We start from the raw sequence: 27,203 nt of genomic DNA, 5'->3' as shown, positions 1-27,203 counted from the left end.
CAATTTGGGGGGATACGAAATGATGGATCAAGATGGATGAATAATCTAACTTTTTCATCCATCTTTTTTATAATTTTTTGAATCAAATGATAGATGAAGATAATCTATCATTTTAATTCTATTCATCTATCTTTTCATGATCTCAATGAAATGACACCTGAGTTCGGGACTTCTTCTCCCATCATCATCAAACCTTCAATGGGGTTAACTGAGTGCAATGACAAATAAACCGGGCAGAAATGTCAAGAGATATATGATAATAAATAAATTTATAGGAAATTTAAAGTTATCGCTTATAAATAATAAAAAGACGAACTTTAATTCCTCCATGATGGATATCCCACTCGGAGACTTTGACGAGTCGCAGGGCGACTACTTCTCTTTCTCCTTCACCCCGCTATTCGAGACCGGCAACCCAGTACAGGAAACCTAATACGTCCCATTCAAAACCGCGTTTTTTTTTTCTCTATCCCTTTTGTTAAATCCGAACCCTGGCGGCCCGCTCTCTTCGATCCCCCGTCTAATCTTATCCTCTTTCTCCCCCTCGTCGCCTCCGCCCTTCCCCACCCCCTCTTCGTCTTCTTCTTCTTCTCTATCATCCCGACCACCTTCGGCCGAATTGATTGTCCCACATCGGAGATCGGAGTAATTCTGGGAGAGGTATAAAAATAGGAAGTTAAGATACGATGAACAGTCTCTTCTCGGGATCGTGGAGGCGGGATGCCGATGGGAGCGGCGACGTCCAGATGAGCCGCAACCCGTCCTCCTCCGCCGCCGCGGGCGCCAATCTGGACAAGTTCTTCGAGGACGTGGAGGCGATCAAGGACGAGCTCAAGGAGGTGGAGCGCATCCATCGCCGGCTCCACGAGTCCAACGAGGCCTCCAAGACCCTCCACGCCGCCTCCGCCATCCGCGACCTCCGCGCCCGCATGGACGGCGACGTCGCCACCGCCCTCAAGAAGGCGAAGCTCATCAAGCTCCGCCTCGAGTCCCTCGACCGCGCCAACGCCGCCAACCGCTCCCTCCCCGGCTGCGGCCCCGGCACCTCCACCGACCGCACCCGCACCTCCGTGGTCGCCGGCCTCCGCAAGAAGCTCAAGGAGTCCATGGAGAGCTTCGGCGAGCTGCGGAAGAGGGTCTCCGCCGATTACCGGGAGGCGGTGGAGCGGCGGTACTACACGGTGACGGGGGAGAAGCCGGACGAGGAGACGGTGGAGGCGCTGGTGGCGACGGGGGAAGGCGAGAGGTTCATGCAGAGGGCCATCGAGGAGCAGGGGAGGGGGAGGGTGCTGGACGTGATAGCGGAGATCCAGGAGAGGCACGGGGCGGCGGCGGAGCTGGAGAGGAGCCTGCTGGAGCTGCAGCAGGTGTTCATGGACATGTCGGTGCTGGTGGTGGCGCAGGGCGAGCAGCTGGACGACATCGAAAGCCAGGTCGGGCGGGCGCAGTCGTTCGTCAGGCGCGGGACCGAGCAGCTCCAGACGGCCCGCAAGCACCAGAAGAACAGCCGCAAATGGACCTGCATCGCCATCCTTTTGCTCCTCATCATCATCCTCGTCATCGTGCTTCCCATCGTCCTCAAAAAATAGCCACTCATATCATTTTAATTATATGATTTCGGATCCTCCTTGCTCCTCCTCCGGCTTCTCCATCTGTTTCTTTATTTTTTCTTCTATTTATTTATGGAGAGTATCTCTTTGTTTCTTCCTTCTATTGTCGATAGGTTATGATGATGATGATGATGGATCCAGATCGGAGCTTTTGTTGTTTGTAGAGATGATTCTGTTTGGTGGTGGTGGTGATTGTTTCTTTTATCATTACTATGTGATATATGATATGATTAAAGAGGTTTATTCTTTGAACAGGATAGAGATTTATCATTTATGAGAAGGTAGCGAGAGGATTAGGTGGTTTGGCCATTCTCCCGTCGGGGCTGGCAGTTGATGGATAGCCAACCTTCGAACTAAAAAGTCAAACATTTCAGAGACACAACATATGATCTACCGACGTCAGATTTTGATTTTGGAAATTGTGATGTGATGCATATGGCATGAATGCTTGCGCCGTGATGCATGGGTACCATGGGTAGAGAAGTACTTGGCTTAGCAAGGAAGACATCGACTTGATTACATAATTGAAGTTTTCTCGGCCCAGTGGTAGGCATGTGTTTGTTGAGTCGTTAGGTCGTCAGACAAATAGGCTTTAAGCTCGTCTAGATTCTATCCTCAATGATACACGAACGGTGTTAAGTTCAGCTTGCCTATAAAATTTCTAAGTCATTGTGCGTGCAAACCCCGCCTTCAACAGCTTGCATTCTTGGGACCGGCGCGAGAGAGCGCCTGCTCTCTGCAGAAGAAACGGTTAAACCGAGACTATTGGACTTAAATATTCAAATTACTAAAATGGCGATGAAGACGATGACGATCAATCCATAATTTGCCAATACTGAATCACCTTTCAATCATCCTGTACCATTGGATTTGAAATGCATAAACATTTTAGAGAATCACAAAATTAACTGACGAATCGTGCGACACCAAGTGACAGCCAAATAAATGTTAGCCCCACATGTTCCAAGTCAACCATTGCCACAAACAGGCCCGCATTGGGCGTTGCAATCCCCTCCTGAAAGCAATTGGCTGGAACAGGCATGCTTCGATGATTCCAGTAAAGACGTTTCTCGGCATCAACCAAAACATTTCAACGAGTTCTCACATACACTTTTGACAGCCGTGAAATTTCACCACCTCACTTCACAGAAACTACATGATCACTCTTCTTATCTAGCATCGCTCCATACGTGGTATACGCATTTTGGAAGATCTCTGCCACACCAGCAATGCAGGTAAAGAAACAGGCCCCCCCTTCCAAACTCTTAAATAATTTCTTCAGCAAACCTCAAATCTGTTATCCACTCAAAAACTTACATTGTTGTACTTCATAGCACCACAGAAATTACAGCAAAAAATTGCTGTATGCAAATATCTATTATACATGACTGCCAATATAGATTGTAGAACTCATCATCACTTTCACCAACACTATAATGTTTTCCGGAGAGAAGAATCTAAACATAATAAGAAAGAATACCTAATACAGTAAGCCTATCCATCATTCCCATGAACGACATAGAAGACCACATACACTCACCTATCTGCCAGCAATGTTGACTATACACAGGTGAAGTTTCACAGGAACTGAGGCATCTCCATATTACACTAATTCTGACGTGGCGAACCAACCACCTGGAGGGTATGGATTAAGTTACACACCGATCACACATTTCACTCTTGGTCAGCTGATTCTCTGCAACTTCAAATGTGGCTGTCTGCTACCCCTTCCAGACCATCATGGTTGACTCCTATCTCACAGATATGATTCCCCGAGTCTAAATGAGAAACAGCCAGATCACCACCAGGAGGGAGCCTCAGGCCGTAGAAGAGGAAGAACTAAATATGTGAAAGATTACTATATCCAGGCAAGAGAACCTCGATCATTTGCTACTTGAGGGCGGCCCCTAGTTGGCGTCGGTGGTCTGTTGGCATTAAGCTCCTGATATCACAAGAAAAAATTGAAAAATCAAACTCACGAGAAGTCATGATTACAGTACAGCTAAAGCATAAAACCTCCCGAACACAAGGGTAACACTATGAGCAGAAAGATACCTGCATCCATGTATCCTCAATATGATGCTCTGGTGATGCTTCGGGTGAACTAATGGCAGGGGGCAAAGGATGAATAAGTTTTGGAACAACCACAAGGTCTCTTCCCAGAACTAGAATTGCACCTGCATTATTTGCAGTGCCTGCATCCACACCATAAAGAGATCAGCAGAAGAAAATGACCATAAGCTTAGTTCCAAGTGACAAATACCTACCACAGTAATTAGTTGCCGAAAAAAGAGTAATTAGATGTCCCTGAGCAAAACGTTCAAAACCATCCATCACACACTCATGTGCTCGTACTATCAATTGCAAGTCATTGTTATTGCAGAACTCCATAACACGGTCAGGCTGCAGTAACAAATAAACAGCATCAGAAATACAGAGCCCACCAATATTACAGGAGAGAAGCAACGCAAACCAACCTAAAAACATAAAACACTAACCCCAAAAGTAACTAGGCCTGGGCCCCTAGCATTCGGTCTTAATCCTTCAACACTGTCATTCTCTGTTGGATCAGACCTGTATGAAAAAGAAAATGGCAAATAATGTCATTTTTACATCAGAAAGAAGGCAGAAATGAAAGGCAGGCACTGTAAGTAGTTGAAATACTAACCAAAGCAGATCCATAAGAACAACCGATCCTGCCTCCATTGTTATTGGTCTTTGAAGGTTCTCAATCTGCTCCACCTGATTTATGGACCTACCAATGCCACCATGCATGCAGATAATCTTCTTCTCGATTAATGCAGCCAAAGGGAGCCAATTAAAAAGTCGATTTATGCGGTGCCAAGCCCAGATTCCATCTCGCTCTCCCTGTGTCCGGATAAAGTAAATTAATGATTTGCAACAAACTGGCTTGAGAATATGATCAAGAAGACCAAAAAAAAAAAAAAGTATAATTACCATTCGCTCGATGCACTCTATCCGGAAGCCAAATAGAGCATTGATATCTGCAGCCTCATGGTTCCCACGAATTAAATGTACATTATGAGGATATTCAACCTGCAGATATTAAACAGTAATGGTTTAGCTTGGTTTTTGTAACAATATTCTTCCCTAAGATAGTCCGTCTGCCAAACCAAAAGAAATGCAGCTAAAACATGCATGCATGCCAAAGCAATACCTTTAATGCAAGGAGAAGAGTAATAGTTTCCAAACTATGCTGGCCACGATCGACATAGTCTCCCAAGAATAGATAATCAATATAACTGAAAAACACAGGTACCAATAAGCATAACAAGCACAAGAATCAGCTTAAAACAAACAGATACTTCAATCGAAACACCAAATGAAAAGTATGCAGCTATTTGTATTTCAATATGCCATATGGAGTATAATAATAATCTTATACCATAACCAGGTATCTAAGGTACTTTTAGTTTATGGTGTGGAGCATGATAGACACAAAGATGAAAGTGCCATCATATTTCACATAACTAACAGATATTATACAATACAGGATATCAGATTATTCTGGAAAATCAACCTATAATGGTAATCCAGCAATGCAATTGGAATCTTCAAGGAACAATCTACTGAAGTATAGGACACAGCAATGTGTAAGCTAACATGGCATTAGAACACAGGAACATGAAACAAGCACAAAACCATTAATTATGTTATGAAGACACGTACGCTATGTCTCCGGCTGTCGAAGGAGCACCATACTCATCGAACAAGCGCATAAGGTCCCCAAACTGACCATGTAAATCACCAAAGATCTTAACAGGAGCTTTAATTTGCAAAACACTTGGCTCACTTGTAAATATTCTTTCGGCACTGTCACATAGATCTGCAATTTCATTGCAATCCAGAAAGAACTGCCTGCGTACAGGAGGCTTCCAGCCACGGGGTTTTAAAAGATGTGCAATAACCTGCATTAGTAAAAAGATGTATCAGACAAAAAAGATGAAAACTGTAAATATTTAAAGACTACTTGAACAAATACAGATAGACAGACAAATAGATACTTAGAATTAGGGTTTATGTGTAACTCACTCAAGCATTTGGCCCAATGGGACAGCCGCACATCCCACCATCCCGAGTGATGGGATGGGACTGGGTCAGGACAGGACATCAATTGTCCAAAGCATTGGGATGTCCCATTCCACAGAAAAATCAGGATGGCCCCATCCCACAGGATTTGAATCCTTTATTTACAATTATATCTCTTTTTACCGAACAGGATAAGTTAGTTCCATTCATCTTAGTGTCACAGCAAGAAGAAAAGAGACAGAACATATTCTACTTTTTTTCATTCTGCTGCATTTCATATCATATTTGTGTGTCAATATCAACTAAAATTTATCTTTTTTTCTAATCCAAAATGCAAAAATTTAACTGCATGCATTCGATCTGCAGGCTACGGTTCTCTTCAAATATAACAATAAAGTCTACCTTTTTAGGCACACTATTGATAGACATCTGCCGATCTAGTAATTTCCTAGCTGCGGTTGCACTCTCAGGAGTACCATAGCTGACTCTCCGGCCTTCATTTTCAAATTGATCAATGGAAAGCTGCCTGACCATGCCACCCAAAGCACCCCCTGTCTCTGCAGCTACGACTACCTGCATGATGAAAAATGTCAATTTCACGGTTCAATAAAGCAGAAGCAGTTCATTTGTTTTGTAAGGCTGAATTTGCCACAACATTAAGTTACCATCTATGCTTCAAACTAATAAAGACATGGGAAGAAGCATGGCGTCTTATAAATCAATCATGTGATACAAAAATAAAATGCAAACAGAGCTGAAAACACATGGACACTTATACTGACTGCTCTGTGATGTAGCCGAACCCCAGGTGGTGCAGAGTTGTTTGGAAGGGAACTATCAGGAACTTTTATCAAGCTTGAGATTTGTTTTCCACTTGGCGTAGCCTCGGAACCACGATCACGGTCAGGCAATTGCTCGGCATCACCATTAACTTGCCGGGCTTTAGCAGCTGCCAGAGCAGCACTAATTGCCTCAGCCTCTGCTGCTGAAGCTTCAACCAGATATTCCACACCTTTGCTCAGTCTCCTGCACCAAAATCAATACTAAGTCAGATATTTCAATTAATTTGAGTAAATCCACTCAATTTCAAAAATAATTAAAGGAATTGGCCAATGTTCATTTGATACTAGGAAAAAAGAACTGCTGCAATATGCTAAAACAAAGCCAGAAAAGTAATAAGGCATCCATCAGGTGGTAGACTACCTTGGTCCCTGCAGCATAGCATTTTCAGTGCTTATATCAGTGTACATATCCCCATTAGCAGGAGGAGCAACTGGAGTGCCTAGCACAACTGCACCATCAGGAACAGCTTCTGAAATACCTTGCCTTGATCTTTCATCAGCATATGTGCATCTTCCAGGTGTTCCAGGTGATCTTCCTACTGGTACATTGGCAGCTGCTGCAGCTGCTGCAGCATGGGAAGCCGCGCTTGTTGTTTCAGCAGCAGCCAGATCTTCAGCAACAAGCAGGTCATCAAGAAGCACACCTGCAGGAGAAATCACCATCCGATCAATAACCAAAGCAATCAAGTTATGATGGTTAACATCAACTTATCTCAAAAAAATTAGCATCAGAAAAAGAGAAGTATATGTTTCCAAAACAACAGAAGCATGGGTTTTCAAAATATAAAAAATACGCTGTCATTATCCACTTGTTCCACTAACGGTACTTCTTGACATATAAGCTCATCCAAGAAAAAAAGAGGTATGATACAATGGCAACCCTACATAAACTTTTTTGAAAGAAAAGATGGAAAAAAACATAAGCAATCTATACATGAGGCAACTTCTATACCCTTATCCTCACCTAAAAGATCATTTTATCCCTTCCTCACCTCCTCTTCCCTCTCCTACTTCCTAGAGAATTTGCAACCATGTCTAACCAAACCCACAAATGAACATCTCAATCTGTCCCCTGGACATGGAAATCTTTTATCTGAACAAAACCACCAAATGCAGGTTTGATTGAATTTGCAGCATTGGCAGGGGTTAGGCACTGCAAACTTGCAAACCAAAAGAGCAGAGTGTGGGTAGCAACTAATAACCATGGTCTGTGGAGACATTATTACAGCACTTTAATACAAGGAGCACAGTAGACAAACTACTACACGTTCTTAACATCAAAATCAAGGACCCCTAAACCGACCCAGAGCAGGGAGTTCAGAGTGTATCGAACTGAACTAAATGCTTCAGTCAGTCAATCTAGCCCTCCCCCCCCCCACCTCTTTTTTAATAAAAACCCTCGGCCCTCCCAATCCCCTCCCCCTCTCTTGACTCTCCTCTCTCTCCCTCTCTCTCTCAATATCTTGCTTCCGCTCTCCCTCTCCCCCTCTCTCTCAATTCTACTCTTTGAAGCTTCTTCTCCCCTTGTCCCTCTCTCTCAATGCTCTGCCACCACTGATGATTCTGCGACAATGACGGCTCGTAGGGATGCCGCTCTTTCCTCTCTCCGTCTCTCTCTTGATTCTACCCTCAGGAGCTTCCTCTTTCTTCACCAGTCTCTCTTGATGCTCTACCACCATCAATGCCTCCCTGACAACAACAGCACCATGATGACAGCTGCTCTATGGCAATGATGCCAACTAGGATTAAGGTTTCGTGACAATGAGGTACTCCCCTCTCTCTCTCCCCCCACTGTCTCCCTATCCCTCGCCCTTTCCCTCCTCCCTCTCCTCCTCCCCCCACTCCCTCTCCCTCCACCTAGTTCCAGTACCTCTTGGCTCGGTACAGTATATATTGGTTCCAGTTCGGTGAACCTTGATTAAAATTAAGTGGAACCATTCTAAAATTCTAAACACAATGTTACTGTGCTCATACATTATTATCAGTAAGTTTTATTTATCATATAGTTAGCTACCCTTAGTATAAACAGGCATGACTGAAAACTTGAGCAAAGAAGACATGACAATCATAAAATTTTTGGTTACTTTCTGTAAAACAGATGCAACAGCAAAATATGGAGCTGGAGAGACTCCAAAAGCAGGTATCACACTTCGAGGTTCTGGCAATTGAGAATTTGAGATCATGTAAACATTTCATGAAGACTCTTCAAATCAAATTTAACTGTTCAGATAACTCGAGTATAGATGAAGGGCTACAAAAGTTGGTAGGTGGATTAGGGAGCTCAGGTATAGTCAAACGGTCAATCTATTGGTGGGAATGGGTCAAGCAACAAGGACCCACTAGGAGGCTGGTTGGCATTAGTCTAATACATACATCTAACCATATAACAAAACCTAAACCTTCTCCTTTCCACTACCAACCATAGTCTACTGTCCAAGGCAATAACTAACATCTCTATTCTTGCAACCACTCCTCCATACAACTTCCCAATTAACAAATCTAGCCATCTGTAATAAGTTCACGCCTCTCAATCTCTAACATGTCAAGCTCAATCTCCCATGCTCTCAACCACAGCTTTTTTCTTCCCACTTCCTAGAAAATTAAACTAGCTCATGTCTAACTGATACTAACAGCTAATCTCTCCACTCTTAACAAGCATGAATAGCATGCGTGATGCCACAATCTATAATTATAGCTAATTGGTGCACACTATAATATTAATCATGTGAATGTGACTAAAGACAAACACTATAGTATCAATCTTCATGGTTTATTCTTCTTCAAAATAGGAGTTGAGGGAACACAACAATCAAAAAGAAAAAAAAAAAAGAATGATGTGAGGTATCATTAATATGTTAATCAAGAAAAGTCTTTTTTAACTTTCATATTCCAACAAAGTCCAATTACTGGTTGAGGTAATTTGTGATGATATATAGAGATGTATATGACTTGTAACATTATTTTAAAAACATTGCAGGTGATTTGCTAGTGAAAGTGGTCATATTAGAGGGCAATTTCCTTGTGTAAGATGCCATGATGGCAGCCACCATCAGTAGCATCATGAGCATAGAATTAAGGCATAATAAAATAATATATCATTTTAGCTATCTAGTGCTTAGCAAACCTTTGACATTTTCTGAAACATAATAAGCAGCCAACACATACGATTGGGATACAAGCTCAAAATATGCAACACAAAAGCTAGGATATGTATCAGCTTCAACGTCTTAGACATCAAGATGACAAGATTTGTGACAAATAAATGATTCTTAATTCTCACCACCACGTAGCCCTCCATAAATAAAAATCAAATCACCAACTGCAGCAGCTGCATGCCTACAACGTCGTGTTAGCTCAACAGAAGCATCTCCGCCCGCTGCATCTGCACTGTATCTCCCCGTCCTGGGACTCGTGACCACAGATGTTGTATCACACCAAACCCCAGCAGCAGTATCCAACACTAAACAGAACAAGAATAAAATATATATATATATATATATATTGTGAGGTCTCTATAAACAAATTCATCGTCCAAAAGGTACAATAAAAGAAGGAAACATCATTCATGTGCAATTGGAAGATTCATGTATATATGATAGCCATGCACCTGCTAGAATCACTGCTATTGTATCATATTAATCAACATATTAAACAGAACAAATTGCCAACTTCACTTATTGTAAACAGCCATGTGGATTACAAGATAACTAAACTAGGAGACTGATTCACTGACCATGCCTAATTGACAGCATTTAGAATCAAAAAATAAGCACAGCCAACACAAGAAACACTAGAAAGAACCCAGTTTGAATGAATCAGTTTCTATGTTGGACCTCAGTCGTGACGCTGTAAAACACAGTGGCAACAACCTCTTTGACTATATAGTGATAAACAGTTCAACTCCTGGTAGCAAACTACCATGGAAGTATTTCAGAAACAAGAAAATAGCTTACTGGTGTAAGCATTTCTGATATTAATTTTCACCAAAATTTGGAAGCACCACACTGTAACACTTGGTGCCAGCCATATTGTACCCCACCTAAGATATCAGTACTAAATTACTAATAGTCTAATACACCCAGCATTGTGCCATGCTCGATCAGGTACTACATCACACTGTGCAGTGCAGCAGAACAGGCATGCCGTGTCGGTACAGTACCACGCAATACCTATAAGGTACCGACCCAAGTACTGAGACTTCAAACATTGATTTAAACCATCCATAATCATGGCTCACTCATCAAGGAACAAGTCAGAAAAAAATCATCAGGATAAATAAAAATAACTTCATTATTAACATAGCTTTTAGATATCACTAGACATAGTTATCTCTAACCGCATAGGAGGAAATATGTTGAATATTCGATGAAATCACTGCCTAAGATTTTCAATCAAGTAAAAGCAAAGTTTGAAGATGATTAACACCACAATTTTTCCTTTTCTTTATTACGGAAATGTAGGTAATAAAACCTAAGCTTTTATCAGTAGCAAGTGGCACAATAAACTATGAGGTTCACGATCCATACCTCCCATAGAAGCTTGTTATAATAATTAGCCAATATGTTGTTGACAAATAAAGAAGTTTTCATATAGAAAACTCCATTTGCACATCCACAAGCAAGAAGGACTATGGATTTATTTGCTCTCCTAAAAAATAAACATAAGAAAGATGCCCTTGATATTGTACCAAGAAAGATGCCTTTGATACTGTATCATGCTGCATCAGAAAATAAAGTTCACATGGAGGACATCTGCTATGGGCCTGCAAGATAATGTTAATCAAAACTTGCTTCAAGAGAAGAGCTCCAATGGACAAAGTCCGGGCTCTACTAAGAGATCCCATGAAAGCTTCAGCATAATCAACATTGAAGGGTCCTGATACTAAAGGTGTCAAAATCACAATGAAAGAATTTCACTAGGAATCTCCCAGTAAAATGATAATCCCTAGCCCGGTAAATAGACTTGCTCCTCAACAAGGCTAAAAAACAATAGAATAACATTGTCCTCATGCTTTTGACGATGAATTCAAGAATATTGGGAGTCCCAAAGATTCATCAATCATATGTTGTCTTACTCCCATATTGCCTACATTTGTATGTGTGAATTAGGTCAGGTAGATCGCAAGTTCATTTAATCCAGGAACCAAATAATCCCCTTGCACGTAGCAAAGAAAATTATATTATTATCTGAGGAAACCAAAGAGATAACCAACAAAGCTATAAAAAATTATGAACTAATCTAGCCCCCTTGAAATGTAGGAGTCCAGCTGACTCATCCTCCTTAGGCACACATGAAAAAGATGAAGTTTAGAGTGATCAATTGAGGCTACACTTTTGTTTATAATCAATTGTCAACACACCTAGAAGCAAAAAAAAAAAAAAAAGAAAGAAAGAAAAGAAAAGAGAAACCCACCCCTGGAGAGTCCTCCAACCACCTTCCTATCTGCACATCTCCATGTTTAACGGATTTAGAATAAATGCCCAAATTCAGCATGGGAATTGTCACCTTACTTGCCTCACACTAACAAAGTCGCACAGACTTCCTTTTACAGATGCTCTAGTACAAATAGCAAAATCATCCTAAACAGAACTCAAAAGGTCTAAAAAAATTGAGATAATATCAGCATAACAACACAGCCTGGAGAAATGGAGGATATCATGACCACATACAAAGGTTTAAAAGTTAATGCTGTACCCCTTCCTGCTGATGGAAGTATGATAAGCGTTTCATCACATGAGCATGCCAGCAAGCATCAAGCAGCATGGAATGCCCAGCATGAACAAGCACGCAGAGGCAAACGCCAGCCCATGTATGCGGCATCCCTGGCACCTCAGTCCTCGATCACAATGAAGCTTGAGGCCCCATATCAATCAGAAATTCAGAATAATATATGAAGTCAAAGTTTCTAAATTACATTCTGTTCATTCTATGGAAAATGGTGAGAGATGATAGTGATATTATTTTTGTAATTATTTCAGAAGGGATGGAAAGAATAAGGGAAATTAACCATCTTTTTTTCCAATTTATACTTCAGAAAGAACATGCAACAAACTTGGAGCATGCCCAGTTACACATTTTAATTACAAACTTCTAAAGATACAAATCATCAGAATAGGAGGGCATCAGTTTTATTATAAAGTTAGAATCCTTGACTGGGATAGGCCCATTCACATGGCATATGTTAAAGGCACTATTTGGACATTCCAAGAAAGCCAAATCTGAAAACCAACAAAATTCCTGCACAAGAATGTCTACTCCCATTAAAGGCATTATTTGGCCAAATGAACACAGATAACTTGAAACCCCAACAATACAAAAAAAAAAAAAAAGGCACTTCACCAGCAGCTTGGAACTGCAGAAAAGTACACCTTAATCTTCCAGTGGGATCTAAATGCTCAATGTATTCTTTGTGAGTTCAATACTGCTTTGCTACTTTAAATCAAAGTAAAATAGGAACCGCCAAAAATGTGGCATAAGCACCTGTTATATTCAGCTCACTAGGAATGCATATAACTAAAGTTTAACCAGTGCAAAAAATGATAACGAAACTCTAGTCTAAACCTATACAAAATAATCATACAATTCACGAGCATATATTTGGTTTAGAAATATATGTACCATGGCCTCCTTTGCTGCCAAGGTTTGTCATTTTGGCATTGGATCCCATACTAGTACCATCCAATTATAGTATCCGTTCGTCTAGTACAAGGCTGGTTCAACATACTAAGGTCAGTGCACCCCCCCCCCCAACAAATACTGTGTACCTGTTCGGTACTGGTACAGTACTATACACATCAATAGCAACTGGTACAACAAACCTGGTTTCTATAAATTAATTAAAAGATCTAAAAGCATCAGTGCATTAGGTAATCATCATACCAGGTTATGTTAGAAAACAAAAGCAAAGAAAAAGCTGATGACAGTATTGCATCAATCCCATATTCAAAGTCCCATAAAATCCTTCATTGACATGGATGAGAACAGGAACATGCATAAAAATGATCCCTACAAAAACTTACCTACCTCATTATGCAAATGGATATTCTACAGAGATGGGAAAAAACACGTAGCATCACTGATACTCACATTTTATAAGAACTTACATGACCCTTATGCATTTCAAATTCTCCAAGAACTCTTAAAGGCCAAGAAGATCCAAAACCCATTGAGGGAGGCCTAGTTCAAGTCAAGTTCAAGCAACAGAAAATCAGGCATTTGGCAAGGTTCAGACAACAATTTGAGACAGAAACCTGACGTTTGGACAAAATAAATGCTCCATCCCTCCCTCCCTAAACCCACCAAGGGAGGCCTAGTTCAAATCAAGTTCAAGCCACAGAAAATCAGGCCTTTGGCCAGGTTCAGACAACCATTAGATACAGAAACCTAAAATAAGCGTGCAAACTGCAAAACATATGCTCCCTCCCTCCCTCTCCCCCCCCCCCCCCCTTTATATCTATATGTACGTTTGTATGTATCCATAGAAGACAACTATGAATGCTGCCCAAAGGCTGAAATTTCATTTTAGGCCCACTCTGCACTAAGTTCAGTCATTCTTGAGAAGAACTTGAGTTAAGAACAGCTGCTCAAAGCCTAGTCCATTAGCAGCATTTCCCACCACACCAAATACTAGATGTTATTTGATAAACAATTCGTAATTGTTGGTCTCAAATCACCATGCCAACCATCCATCTCAAACTTCTATGTTTCAATTCAAATTGATATATGTAACCGCATTGCGGAATAAACCATGCCTTCAATCACCTCCATATATGTCATCTATGTGAACATGTTAGGGAGGACAACTACTACATTTATTTTCATGTTTAGGATAACCACTGCAATTAATTATGGTTTTCCAGGTTGAGGATGGCTATCATATGAGATCATGTTAGCAGCATGCGACCAAGAATCAAGATAGGAAGCTTGGGTCCTACAGTAAGTTTGTGTAAACTACAATTTATGCATTACATTCTGATTTTGAAAGTAAACAGGTTTGACAATTAGGATCAGATATTTTAATTCAGCCAGGTTCTTGTTTCTCCTATTCACATTAAATTAACAAAGAAAAAACAAAAAAGATCCTCTATCCTAGATTCTAATGCTATGCACATAAGAATCATGGAAAGGTGTGGAACTACCAAAATCAGGGGTGATAGAACCCCATTTGCAATCCAAATCTAAGAGGCAAACTTCTCCATAATTTTCCCAAATCCTCAGCTGGCTACTTGAACAAGGTTATGCAGAATGTTTCCTCAAGATAAAGTAAGAAACCAATTTCAGACCATGCAAGCAATGCTTAACAGCCACCAAAGTCCCCAGCATGTTGCTAACTTTATTCAAAGTTATCATGATATTTTCTTCTGATTTTATGATTAAGGGCTAATTTACATTATAGTGGAATACTATAAGGAACTGCTCAGATACCTTGGAAGGGATTAGATCACTAATTTTATTCGACCATCTCCAATGACCCAACTCGCTCTCCACTTCTTTTCTCAAAAATTTCAACAAAGCAAAATTTCTTCATAAGTAAAACTTAAGTATGTTTCTTATCCCCCTTCCTGCTGCTCACATATCCTCATCTGCTTCCATGAACCATAATAAGATTGTTAATCACCAGTCCTAACAAAACAATCCACTCCATATGGTTCAGTCTCACTCACTATTACAGAAAAAAATCCATCTATTTTTCTTTGAAATAAGTGGGCGGGCATTCAGAAAAATGAAATAAAGCCAACAGAAAAAATTTAGATGCATCAAAGAAATTTAAAGAAAAGCATATTACCAAAAACTAAACTCCATATCCAAGCAATTCTTGTTAGTCTTTTTGGTGCAATTAAATATATGAAATTTATGAAAATGATCTTATTTATTCAATCACAATTTATAAGCAGCAAGCGAACAGTTGAAAAAGGAGGGAAAAGAAAGTAAAAGTATTCACGAAAAGACTGACCACATTTTCAAAGGTTTGTCACAGTAGAAGAACAAAAAGTTCAGAAGTAAAGCTCAAGTTTAATATTTTAAAAAAAAGTTCTCCAAACCAAGAACCAGAAACAACAGGAATTAATTAAAGAATGTCTAGGACTCGTGATACCACATCTTGATATAAAAGAAGAAGGACCTCCATTTTGATTTTCAAATTTCTAATTGCTGTAAACATCTTTCACTGGTCCATAAAAAGACAACATGGTAAATACCCTCAGCCTCTTGTATCCTACATCTTTTGTCTCCTGATGTTTGATTGGATCAGACAATTGATGTACTTTTTGAGACTGAACAGGTGTTTCGTATAACAAATATCAGGACTGGGAGCAAGCTAGGCTGGCTTCGAGTCAGTCTTGGTTAGGCCTGAAAAGGCTAGGGATCAAGTTCAAGTTCGGATTTTAGTAGCAGAGCCCAATTTAAAACCGAAGCCCACCAAGCCCAGCAGAAATTTTTGAATATCAGGATTGGCAGATATTTTTCATGAAATAAGCCTCAACTCAACACGGCTAGTTAATTCAAAATATAGTCTAAGGCAGATTTCTTCATATTGTTGTAGTGTAGTACTGTCATTTTTCAGTAAAGACCCCGACATACAAACATTTTGGAAAGAAAAAGGCCCTCAAAATGTTGACCCCACCAATCCACGAGAATATCGTACCCAACTATGAAGCATACAAGCATGTCCTCTTTCATCCCCCACTGCGCTTACGGCCCTATACCCCAACCACCTGACTTAAAGCTCACCAAGGCCAGTCCGCTATCTTAGAACCCCCTGGCCTCTCTCTCTCTCTCTCTCTCACTCACTCACTCACACACACACACACACACACACACACACTCTCATACCCTTTAGCAACCAACACCCCTTCCCAAATCTGCTTTCTTTATATGTCTTTCCCCGATGCCCACACATCTCTGCCTCTCACTCCCTTTTTCCCACCCCAATACCCCCATCTCCGCCCCTTTTATCTCTCTCCTCCCTCTCTCTCTTGCCACACCAAGATCAGCTCCACCACCATCTGTTGAGAGACCCAGCCCTCAAATCTACACAATGTTGAGCTTATGCTTGGGTTGGGCCTGCTTCGGCTCGATTTAGGTTAAGCATGTTTGAACCTTAAGCAAGCTCGTGTACATTCAAGCCTCATCCTACGAAACTTTTTGGGCCTGGGAGCCCAACCTAAAGCCCCAAAAAGTAGAGTTTCTATCTTCACATAAAAAATAAAAATAAAAAAAAGGATTTTTTGCTTCATGCTACCACTGCACCAATGTACAATATAAAAGAGAGGTTTGAGATCATTGTTTTCTAATAAACATTAAAATCCACCGGATAGGACGTGACACTAGATCCTGATAAAGGTCAAGATTTGATCTCCCCAATTATTTATTGTGGGCCGTACTTCATCACTAAATGCTGAGATATACACATGTTAAACTAGCACATAGATAGCATTAGTAACCTCTTCCAATTCATCTAACGGGAAACGATGAATGGTATCACCTTAAGACACTTTACCTTTCCTCTTTAAAACATTTTTGCTTAAGAATAAAGATAAACAGGGGAAAAACATATTGTTCAAATTTTTTTTAAGCTAGTAGAACATTTCAGTTTTCATTAGTAAATGATAACAGAGAACCAATATCAAGTTACCATAAAAATCCAACTCTCAGGTTGGCTATCTAACTATCCATTTACAAAACAACCTCGAACACAACAAACTACCTGCAATGCTTGATGAATCTTCTACCATGCGCCCACCACCAAGAGCCCCTCCAGATACATGAAGTCGAGCATTGACAAAAACCTACAACAATATGACATTTACAATAACTAACCTGCATCTGATGTATCAAAAGAATTGGTAGAAATGTACCGGGGGAGAAGTCTTACAGCTGCATGTTGGTATCTAGGAGATGGGGAGACACCAGGAGCAATAGCCCACTCCCAACGTCCATCCCTATGTTTTGCAAGACCATATGCACTTGATAGGGGCTATAGAAACAAGTTAAAAGGGGAAAATCATGCGAATCAGTATCCATAATTTTTCTAAGAAGGAACTGTGAAACTTAATATTTAGTCAACATAAACATTCAACAATATCAACAAATAAATTAGATATAACACAATAGGTAATAATGGATACAGATCCTTTGCAAATATGCAACAAGGCTTATTTAGATTTAGAATAGGTAGTTCATTGACATGACAAAGATGTGCAGCCAACAAATAAATGCCACACGATTGCTTTCAGTACTTATTATGTTTCTTCAAATGCCAACATCCAAAGGGATGTCAGGCAAATGCATCAGTTTAAAAAACTTCAAGCCTTTTAAAAAAAATTTGCCATCTCAGTACCAAACCCCGTACCAATACCATTCTACTATAGCATCAGTATGCCCGATATAGGGGTTGGTTCGGCAAACCGAACGTTAGCATGCCCCCCATACTATATACCGGTTTGGTACAGATATGGTACAATCCGATTGGTATGCACCAGTGTCGACCGATAAGACAAACCTTGCTTTTAACTAATTACCCAGATAGAGTATTATTTAACCTTCATATTTTGCAACATGAGCCCTTGTCAACATGAAGATTTACACCTCACTCAGCCTGCTTGCACCTTCATGCATTCCCCTGATTAGAATGAGCACAATATCTTGGTAGCTCACAATCAACTCGTTCAATAAGCAATATTTGCACTTAATTACATGAGTTTGAAAACTGCATTTCCTTGATTTGCAACATAGTTGCTACATGACTACTTATAGGCCCCCTAACTGCTAGATATATAGAGAAAAAATAGAACGAACAAAAAGAAAAGGAAACGGAACGAACATGTGGAATATCTATAATTTGATAGTCTACTTTAGCCTAGAAAGTGAACTTCCTTTTGAGTTTGATTGTCATATTTTTACATGACTCATGATATGTTTTTCACTAATTAAATTATCAACTGAAAAAAGATTTTGGGGAGAATAATATATGATTCGTCCCTTGATTATTATTATTTTCTAAACACCATATACATAATTAAACCGGATCATACATGTATCAAATTCAGTCATATTTTTACATAACTAATGATAGCTTTTTCATTAATTCAATTATCAGCTGCAAAAGATTTTTGGCAGCATGATATATGATTCATCACTAGAGTATTATTATTTTCTATGCACTATATACATAATTAAGTCTGATCATCGATGCATCAAATATGCATATACATGTATATATTTAACATATTCAAGTGTTCATAATTATGAGATTGATTTTTTTTTCCAGGAGTAAGAAGAAATGAAACCCTATATCAAATGCCCTACACAGGCATTGAGTCCTGTGCTCAAGCAATATAATCCATATTTGCTCATCGTGCCTAACGTGAACCCTTTCAATAATTATTTTACAAACACAAAAGCCCTCCACCAAGCAAAAGGAAGATACTTTGTGCACTGCAAGGAAAAGCCTCAGAAGCCCCATATCCATCATCTAGTTAACCCACCTCATCCTCAATCAGTGTATGACTATCAACTAGTGTCAGTGGAAAAATAACCCTCCTTAGTGCTATAACTATCATATGCTCAGTAACCTCCATTTCCCAGTACATGGGACAAAAACAGAAAAGATGGACTCCCCTTAGCACTCACTCACATCCTCAGGTCTCAAATGGAAATGGTCAACCGGTACTCACATCAAAAAGAATTCCACATTTGAAATGCAATAACACATGTTCATCAACATCTTTAAAGGTAACATAATCTACCACTAAGCTCTTCAAACATATACAAAAGAACTACAGTCCATGAGTTGAGTATCAATGAGCAAAAAACAAACATTAGGAGAAACATTCATACATACAGAAAGAAGAATATGAAGAAGAATAGCACCAAACTTAGTGCGATAAGTTAGTCTATCAGTTAAACTTATAGCTTGCATGCAAAATGTTAAAGAAATGGTAGAAAATCAGATCCCTGAGAAGACCCAATATCCTAAGAGACTACTTATACTGCCCTAAAAAACAGTGATAAACTAATATAATGCAAACTCTTAAACAGAAAAAAAATAAAGAGTGATATCGAAATAACTCTCGTATACCACAAATGTATAATGGTGATCAATATCAAATCTTATTGCTTTTAAACTATTAGAAAACAACATCTTCTGATACAGTTATCATTCCCTAGTGTAACTTTTTGACTCACCACACTGTTTGCATCCCTCCCTCCACATAGCAGAAGAAGACCATCAGAGCGTGCACTTGCAGTTGCATACCTGAAAACAAACACTAAGTAATGAGTTTCTATAAGGAGGATGCTAAGAACATTAGAGAACTTTGATAACTAAAATCAAAGCATTAACAATCCAAAAAGAAAATATAAAACGAAAAAGTTATTTCAAGATGGCAACATAAATTGAATTGAATTAACTGCTAACAAGCTGCCAGATATATTCATGGGTGGCATGGTCGTAGAAGGATATTATATACAAGCATGACACACTAGAATCACGTTCATTTCATAACAAGCACAATATCTTTCATCACCTCAATTTGCACCTTCAAAAACAGTGCTAACAATGGGTTGTTCAATTTAAAAGTGATATTCATGCCATGGTCAATATATGCAAACAGTTGCACCGTATCATCATGGAAAATAAGATAAACAGATCCCAATTATCTATAGCTATTGTTAAAGCATTAGAGGAATATTTCTCTTTGCTTTCACTTATATTGGTTCAATTGCACTTCCTTGTCTTGCTAGGCATCTCGGTTTTGCCCACTTTCTTCCACGTCTCTTCTTCGGTGTCCATCTGATTCTCATCCCATACATGGTAATGGTTATTGTATGTGGATGTCAATGTGCCTATAAGACTTTGTTTTATGCTTTTCTCATTTTCTGTTGTTTTGGGTACGACAAGCAAGATGGCACAACAGAGATGATCTTTCACACCTTATCCGGAGGCTTCCTACATAGAATACAAAAGAAAAGCACCATATCAGAGGTCCCGCTCAAGTCCCATGATTATCTATTGGACCACCAACTAGCATTTAGTGCAATAGTGTAGAAACTGCATAAAGGGTGGATGTAAACCAATGAACCAAAGAAATATTTGGATACAAGAGGGATATTTGATTAATGATTGTGATCCCATCATATGTTATGCCTGTTGAATCAGGCAGAGGGAATATTCGAAGAATGATTGGAAAGCCATCATCCACTGAAATGTTGGGAATTTCTTTGCATGACAAACTAAGTAGAAGATTTTAATCTGTTGAGCCAGGAAACAGGTCAGATACATATATCAAATTATGAGGATGTAAACAAAGAGAAAGGAAGGGAGAGTCACTCACCCAGATCAGGGTTATTACATTTTCCAGGTTCATTAAAAGAAAAAGGGTCAGGGAGCGGCATGAGATATGGAAGAAATTGAGTTCACTAGGGACACAAGTTATAAGGAATATAGGATCCATCAAAGATTTGAGTACTTCAATGACCTAGACATCCTGCCATCAAAAAAAAAAAAAACAGAGAGAGGTGGAGAGGGGAGTGGAGGAAGGGGAGTTGAGAAAAGGAAAAAAGAGAGGTGGAGAAGGGAGTGGAGGAAGAAAAAGGGTGGAAAGGGAAGGGAAGGAGAAGATATACAAAAACTAGAAGCAGAATGGACACAAGGCGAAAAGAAATGGAGCAGATTCAAGGAAGAGAAAGACATAATAGAAGAAGAGCAATTAGGAATGTAATGGCTATAAGGTAATATGAGGTCCTAATCATGGCCATCCATTTCCAATGAATGGATGGCCAGGGTCTGTTATTAAAGATTTTTATCTATATTATATAGACCAAGATTTTAAACAGGGCCAGCCCGATTTTTCCAAAGAAAACGGAGCCAGCCTGATTTTTCCATGGAAAGAGGCATCCTGCATCTTGACACTTAGGACAATGGATGTCCTATCTTGTCCCACCCCATTTCCCAACTCATCCCATCCCAACACTCAAGATCGTTGGACACCATACTACCCTATGGAACCATGATATAAACATATACTCTATAATCTATATACAATTATATACTATGTGGTGCATATTATTTACTCACATTTCCAGCCAGGCTATTACCTGCACAAATCTACCCCAAATTTAGTTTTGGGCTTGATGTTTAGACCCCGCCCTAATTATCATCCTCCTCTTTATTTTTTCTTTCTTCTTTTACTTCCATGATCATTATTTCCTTTCACATTTCATTTTCCATTTCAATTACACAATTTTTTCCACATTTGATATAAAATATCACTATCCACCTTTCTTATTTCTACTTTTACTTCCATACATTATTTCCCTCCATATTTCAAATTCAATCTCAGCCCAAGGCTTACTCTTCTATCCTTTCTAAATCCATCACATTAGTTATTTTCATTTCAATCTGAATTTTAATTTGACTGTTTCCATATAGATCCACACCACAACCTTATGTTTGTAGTGTCTTCAATTAAATTCTACTATTATGCCTCCAACTAATGGTGTTTCTGGTGTTGCTAAGGAAAAGTGCTTTTCAGACTTCTATAGTATAAAAAAAGGTGCTTTTTTGGCAAAAATGAGGGCATATTTGCCATTGCTTCTGTTCTTTGGAAAGTTCTCGCAAAAGTAGAAACTAGATGCAAGATTTTCTAGGTTCTCCTAAAAGTGCTTTTTCTTATTTCACTTCTCCTAGAAGCACTTTCAAATAATGTTACCAAACCTTTTTTTCAAGAAATACTCTAAGAAGATAGAAAATTAGTTTTTTAAACAAGACTAAACATGCTCAACTATTTGGTAACATCATTTGGGAAGTTTTCTTAAAGAAATACAAGTCGAAAGGTGACTTTATGGAAAAGCTAGGAAAATAAGCATCTTGCATCTCCTCTTGTGAGCTTGCTCCTTAATTTTCAAATATGGTAAGCCCATCCACAAAATATAATTCTATAGTATGTGATCACCGAATGCCAAATATACAAAGAAGTAAACTTTGTTTCAGAACTTCAAATGGAAATGCTTCTTGGAAATAACTTTCCCAAAAGTACAAGCAATGCCAAGCACCCCCTTAAAATTAGAGCACAGTACTACTGAATTAGAGCCCAACAAATGTGGCTCAAATTAATGTGCCAACTAAATGCTCTAGGATTTAAAAAATAAATAAGAGATTGCTTAACAAATGAAGGGTTCCACAATCTCAAAGAGTTTTACCTAGTCACCCAGAATAAAAAGAAGGTGAAGAAGCCTGATAAGATAATAAAAATGGAGTAATAAAAAAAAAGTGCGACATGTATTCATCTCATGAATTTGTCAACAGGAACATGCAAAATAAATAGATTTACTTGCAACCTGAATTTAGTGTTAAGCAGTATAACAAAACAATCAGTATACACTGATAAGTTTGAGCCATCCATATTGTGGACATCACAATGGGAGATGGAACATTAGGAGCATTTTCGCATGGGACCGCTTTTACTAAGTGCTATCAATCATTCAAGGAAGGAAATACCTTACCTATTTGAAAAAATGAGACAGTTTTGACCATGGTGCCGATATCAAAATCTAGAGGGTTATCACTGATGAATAAAGCATAAGCCCATCATGGTAAGAGATGAAAACATTCCGAAAAATTTGCACCCCCCCCCCCGAAAAAAAAAAAAAAAAAAAGGAAGAAGGTGGCACAAGATATCTTCCTATAGTACCACTAATTACAACAATTGAACATCCAAGACTCCAAAAAGCTATTGCTGGTAAGAAAGAAAGAAACCAAAGGTGCATTAATAGTTCAAAATACTCTACAAGAATGATAGTATTAGTAAAAAAACCAGGAGCAAGGGGGAATTATAGATTGATTAATATTCTACAACTTTTAGTTATATAGATAAGTCAACTGATAGCTCCAATCTACGAAATCATAATGTCAATGATCGATAATATTACCAAAAGCCATTACTGGTAACTTGAATTACCATGAAACAAATATAAGAAAGATGCTCTATTTCTGAGCATGATGATGAGTAGTTTCCATCAAGATTCGCCATCTCGATACCAGATCCCATATCAGTATCATCTACGAGATGGTGTAGTGTACAGAGTGTTAGTATAGTACGACATTGCATAATGGTTCAGTACCAATACGGTACACCCGATACAATATGGCACTGATTGATACAGCAAGTCTTGGTTTCTACAGTTCACCAAAAAGTAACCACTATTTATGAAGCAACAAAAAAAAAAAATGAAAACAATAGAGAGGAGCTACATGCCATGAAACTAACAAAACCTAAAATATATAAAGATACATCAAGCCCACATTTTTTTCCTCTATTTTTGGGAAATCATCAATAGATGCATGAGATATTTGCCAAAGAAGAAAACTGGATGTTAAATCAATAAAACAACAAATCAGACCCAAAATAAAATAGTAAGTATGAGAACTATAGCAGCAAAATCACATTTCAAGATTACATAAATTAAATTCAAAAGAAAAGTAAACTTGAGAATATACCAAAAGGCATCAAAATTGTTGTGACTAAAATCTTGTAATCCATGATCCGGATCATATGATCGGGATCAAAATAGCCTTATCAATTGAGGTTTACATCCTGGGATTAGGATCTTTTAGGATCATAAGATTCAGATCCATATAATGGGTCATACAATCCCTTGAATCATAAAATCCAAGTTGATCATCTTATCTACATATAATCACATGGAAGACCATTTTCTATAATTTATCAGAATGACTAGCTTTTAGAAATTACTTATTTATCATAATAATCCTCGAGTACACAAAATTAGCAATCTAGTGAGGTTTTTAGCATCTAAATATAAGGGGGAAAGAGGGATTTTTGAGTTTGCGAAGTCAAAAAAAAGAAGAAAATATATGTAATTTTATAACCATTTGTTAAAATTTGATTATTTTTTATAAACTATTCTATAAAAAAAAGGAAAATTGACTTGACATATTTGGAGTGATGGTACCTAAGCATCTTAAACAGTTGGAAATGATGTCTCTTTCATTAGACATGCTATATATGGACTTATGAGGGTGGAAACTAGAGTTATTACAAAAATGGCTCATCATTCTTAGTTAATCTATCTTATAGTTGACTCAAGTTTTGATTTTTACATTTCATATTTAACTTCAAGTATTGTTGAAAGAAATCGAAAAAAAGCCTTACAATCAGCCATTCAATCTATGATCTGATCTTACTCCCTCTTATAATGTACGACCTTAACACCATGGATCAGAATTACCAGAGAACATAGCCGGACCATGAAACAATATATAATTTTCTCACAGCAAACAAATGCAACCATCATGTAGCGTTAGGAAACCCGACAAAATTGTCAATATTCAATGACAAAAAAATTAGAAATTAACTTTTTCAGTGGCCTATATTTTTAAATAACAAAATTCCAGAAAGATCTTCAACAAGCAAGACTGATACGTATGACTATCATGAACTGACATATCTAGAGACAGCAGAAGGGACTTAAAGTTTGTTCATGTCATTAATGGTGGCAGTACATCATGATCAACGTAGACCAAATGGCCCGAAAGTCTAATCAAAGGAAATAACCACATGATCATGAAATTAAATTATATGACAAGACATTTTATCTTACTGAAGTGAAAAATAAACTCTTACTGAGAATACTCACATGCATGGAGGTGGGCCTTCGCCCTCTGGTTCTAACTTCCTCCACTCATAGGGCTTGGCGGCAGTGTCTAGGGCCCAAACATCAGCTAAAGGCCGCTTCCCTGAAAATATAGTTTAAACTTCATAAACTCATTCACATTAGCAGAAAATGCTGAAAGCATCTAATTTTTGCTCATAATGATGACATGCTCATATGCACATGAACAAGGAGAAAAAGGAAAAGCATACCATCATTTCCGCCAATAGTCAACAGAAACCTTTGCCCCACTAAAGCCATCACATGTCCATAACGTGGTCCAGGGCCAGGTCCTTGGACAACAACCCTGCAATCATGCAAAAACAATCTCAGTTACTACAGTTATAATATAGTAATATGGAATCTGGTTGCTTAGATATGATCACAACCTATGCCATCGTGGTCGCTGTTGTGTTAAGTCTAGAACATGAAGATCCTCGGCAGACAAACCAGCCGGGCCAATTCCACCCTGATGGCATCATGAGAAAGAGATCAGCTAAAAGAAGTTTTCATCTAAGCATCCAAAAATATTCAGCTTGGATAATAAAAATTTGACATAAAGAGCTGATCTTTCCAAGGTTATTGGCTATGCAAGTACCTGAATTACCACCATGGTACCCACAGCAGTTGCAACATGTGCAGCCCTTGGTGACGGAGGTTCCCCCAGTGGTGTCAACCTGAAAACATGTTATAGCACCATCATCACACTACAGATGTGGATGCCAAATGTTCCGAGGCATCAAAGTTGTTAAAAACTGCACAAAATGTTAGTTCCTCGTAGTGTTTGTTCTTCTAACAGAAGTAATTTCCAGTTAAACAAACGCAAAAACACGATACAAGAGAAACTATATTTGAAACTAAAGTCCAGCCAACCCAGATAGTTTGATATCATTTGTCATGTATCTATGTCAACAAACATCAAGCATAAGCCGATGCTAAATTATGCTCTATAAGCAACTAATTGCTAAAATTTTTTTAAGAGCTTACCTTGTCCATTTATTTGACAACACATCATAACAATGGACATCGGCAGTTGCACCTGCGAGACCTGCAATCACAGAAAACATCACAATTTTACGACAAAGCAGCCTTCAAGTCTAAAAATTCACAGATCAATACATACAGCAGCCCACTATGTACACAAAAGACCTAATTTTCAATCCAATAGCAGAACTCTGTACTCTACCATCTCACTTTCCCCTAATTTTTTTGATGAATGCTTAGCAGAACTTACTCAGAAATCTTTCTTGATAGCCAGATGTGAAGGCTAGCATAGCAAAAATAGCTTCTTTAAATCTTTCTAATAAGGGGCTAGAAATTAGGGTTTCAAACAAGAAGAGCAATTAGACGATCAGAGAGAGCACATACGGATGCCGGCGCTCCCGGCAGAGGATGGCGGGGCGGCTGAATTGCCCTCGAGGGCGGTGGCGCCGCCGAAAAGAATCAGCCTCGGCCCGATGTACCCGGACGTACCCTCCTCCCCAACGGCAGCCACGGCGGTCAGCGTGTGCCCGCACCGGCACCCAGGCCCGTCCTCCTTCTTCTCGATGATCGCGTTCACCACCGAGTAGGTCGGCGCGGGCCGCGGCCCGGGGGCGGGGGCGGGGGCGGGGGCGGCGGCGGCGGCGGCAGCGGCGGGCTGCTGCTGAGCTGGCTGCCGCGGCCCCTGCAGCGGCGCCATTTCCGTCGCCTGCGAGGAGGCGGAGGAAACCGAGGGGTCGTCCGGGTGGTTGGCGGCGGCCGGATCGTGGTCGGATTCCGTCGACATAGAAGCGTCTACGTCCATGGCGAGCGGCGGAAAAGATAGGAACGGGGGTTTCGCGGCTGCCTACCAGCGCGATGCGGAGCGAGCATTCGACATCGCGGAGCCCTACCGCCCGATTTATACACAAAATCGGCCGGAATTCATCTCAGCCGCCGCGGCTCGAGCCCGAAACTGATGGAATCTCTCGGCCGTATCGGCGGCGTGTCGGATCGGAACCAAGGAACGAATTATAAGACAGAGAGAGAGAGAGAGAAAGAGTTTAAC

The 27,203-nt window shown here is 39.5% G+C and overlaps 2 protein-coding genes across 3 annotated transcripts; one reads left to right on the top strand and one right to left on the bottom strand.

The window, feature by feature from the left end:
- Window positions 1–502: 502 nt before the first annotated feature.
- Window positions 503–1,775, top strand: LOC105059832 (syntaxin-121). Its single transcript, XM_010943294.4, has one exon. It carries the CDS (start codon window positions 687–689, stop codon window positions 1,587–1,589), a length of 903 nt encoding a protein of 300 aa, XP_010941596.1. The 5' UTR covers window positions 503–686; the 3' UTR covers window positions 1,590–1,775.
- A 1,108-nt stretch (window positions 1,776–2,883) lies between these two features.
- LOC105059841 (serine/threonine-protein phosphatase BSL3) lies at window positions 2,884–27,203 on the bottom strand. Of its 2 annotated transcripts, XM_019853550.3 has the most exons (21): window positions 26,543–27,203; window positions 26,162–26,222; window positions 25,773–25,851; window positions 25,564–25,643; window positions 25,387–25,481; window positions 25,160–25,259; window positions 19,688–19,757; window positions 17,376–17,477; window positions 17,208–17,289; window positions 9,783–9,962; window positions 6,864–7,146; window positions 6,443–6,686; window positions 6,063–6,233; window positions 5,301–5,539; window positions 4,789–4,873; window positions 4,569–4,667; window positions 4,279–4,478; window positions 4,109–4,184; window positions 3,878–4,013; window positions 3,666–3,805; window positions 2,884–3,552 (listed from the first exon to the last, which is right to left on the bottom strand). In XM_019853550.3, exons 1-21 carry the CDS (start codon window positions 26,958–26,960, stop codon window positions 3,469–3,471), a joined length of 3,024 nt encoding a protein of 1,007 aa, XP_019709109.2. In that variant the 5' UTR covers window positions 26,961–27,203; the 3' UTR covers window positions 2,884–3,468. The 2 variants fall into 2 exon arrangements, with proteins under 2 accessions (XP_019709109.2, XP_029116285.2); XM_029260452.2 differs by having other exon boundaries at window positions 3,220–3,552; window positions 4,279–4,667; window positions 26,543–27,158.

The sequence above is a fragment of the Elaeis guineensis genome, chromosome 2, assembly GCF_000442705.2.
Source record: "Elaeis guineensis isolate ETL-2024a chromosome 2, EG11, whole genome shotgun sequence".
Taxonomy (NCBI): Eukaryota; Viridiplantae; Streptophyta; class Magnoliopsida; order Arecales; family Arecaceae; genus Elaeis; species Elaeis guineensis.
This window is presented reverse-complemented; position numbering and strand designations above follow the sequence as displayed.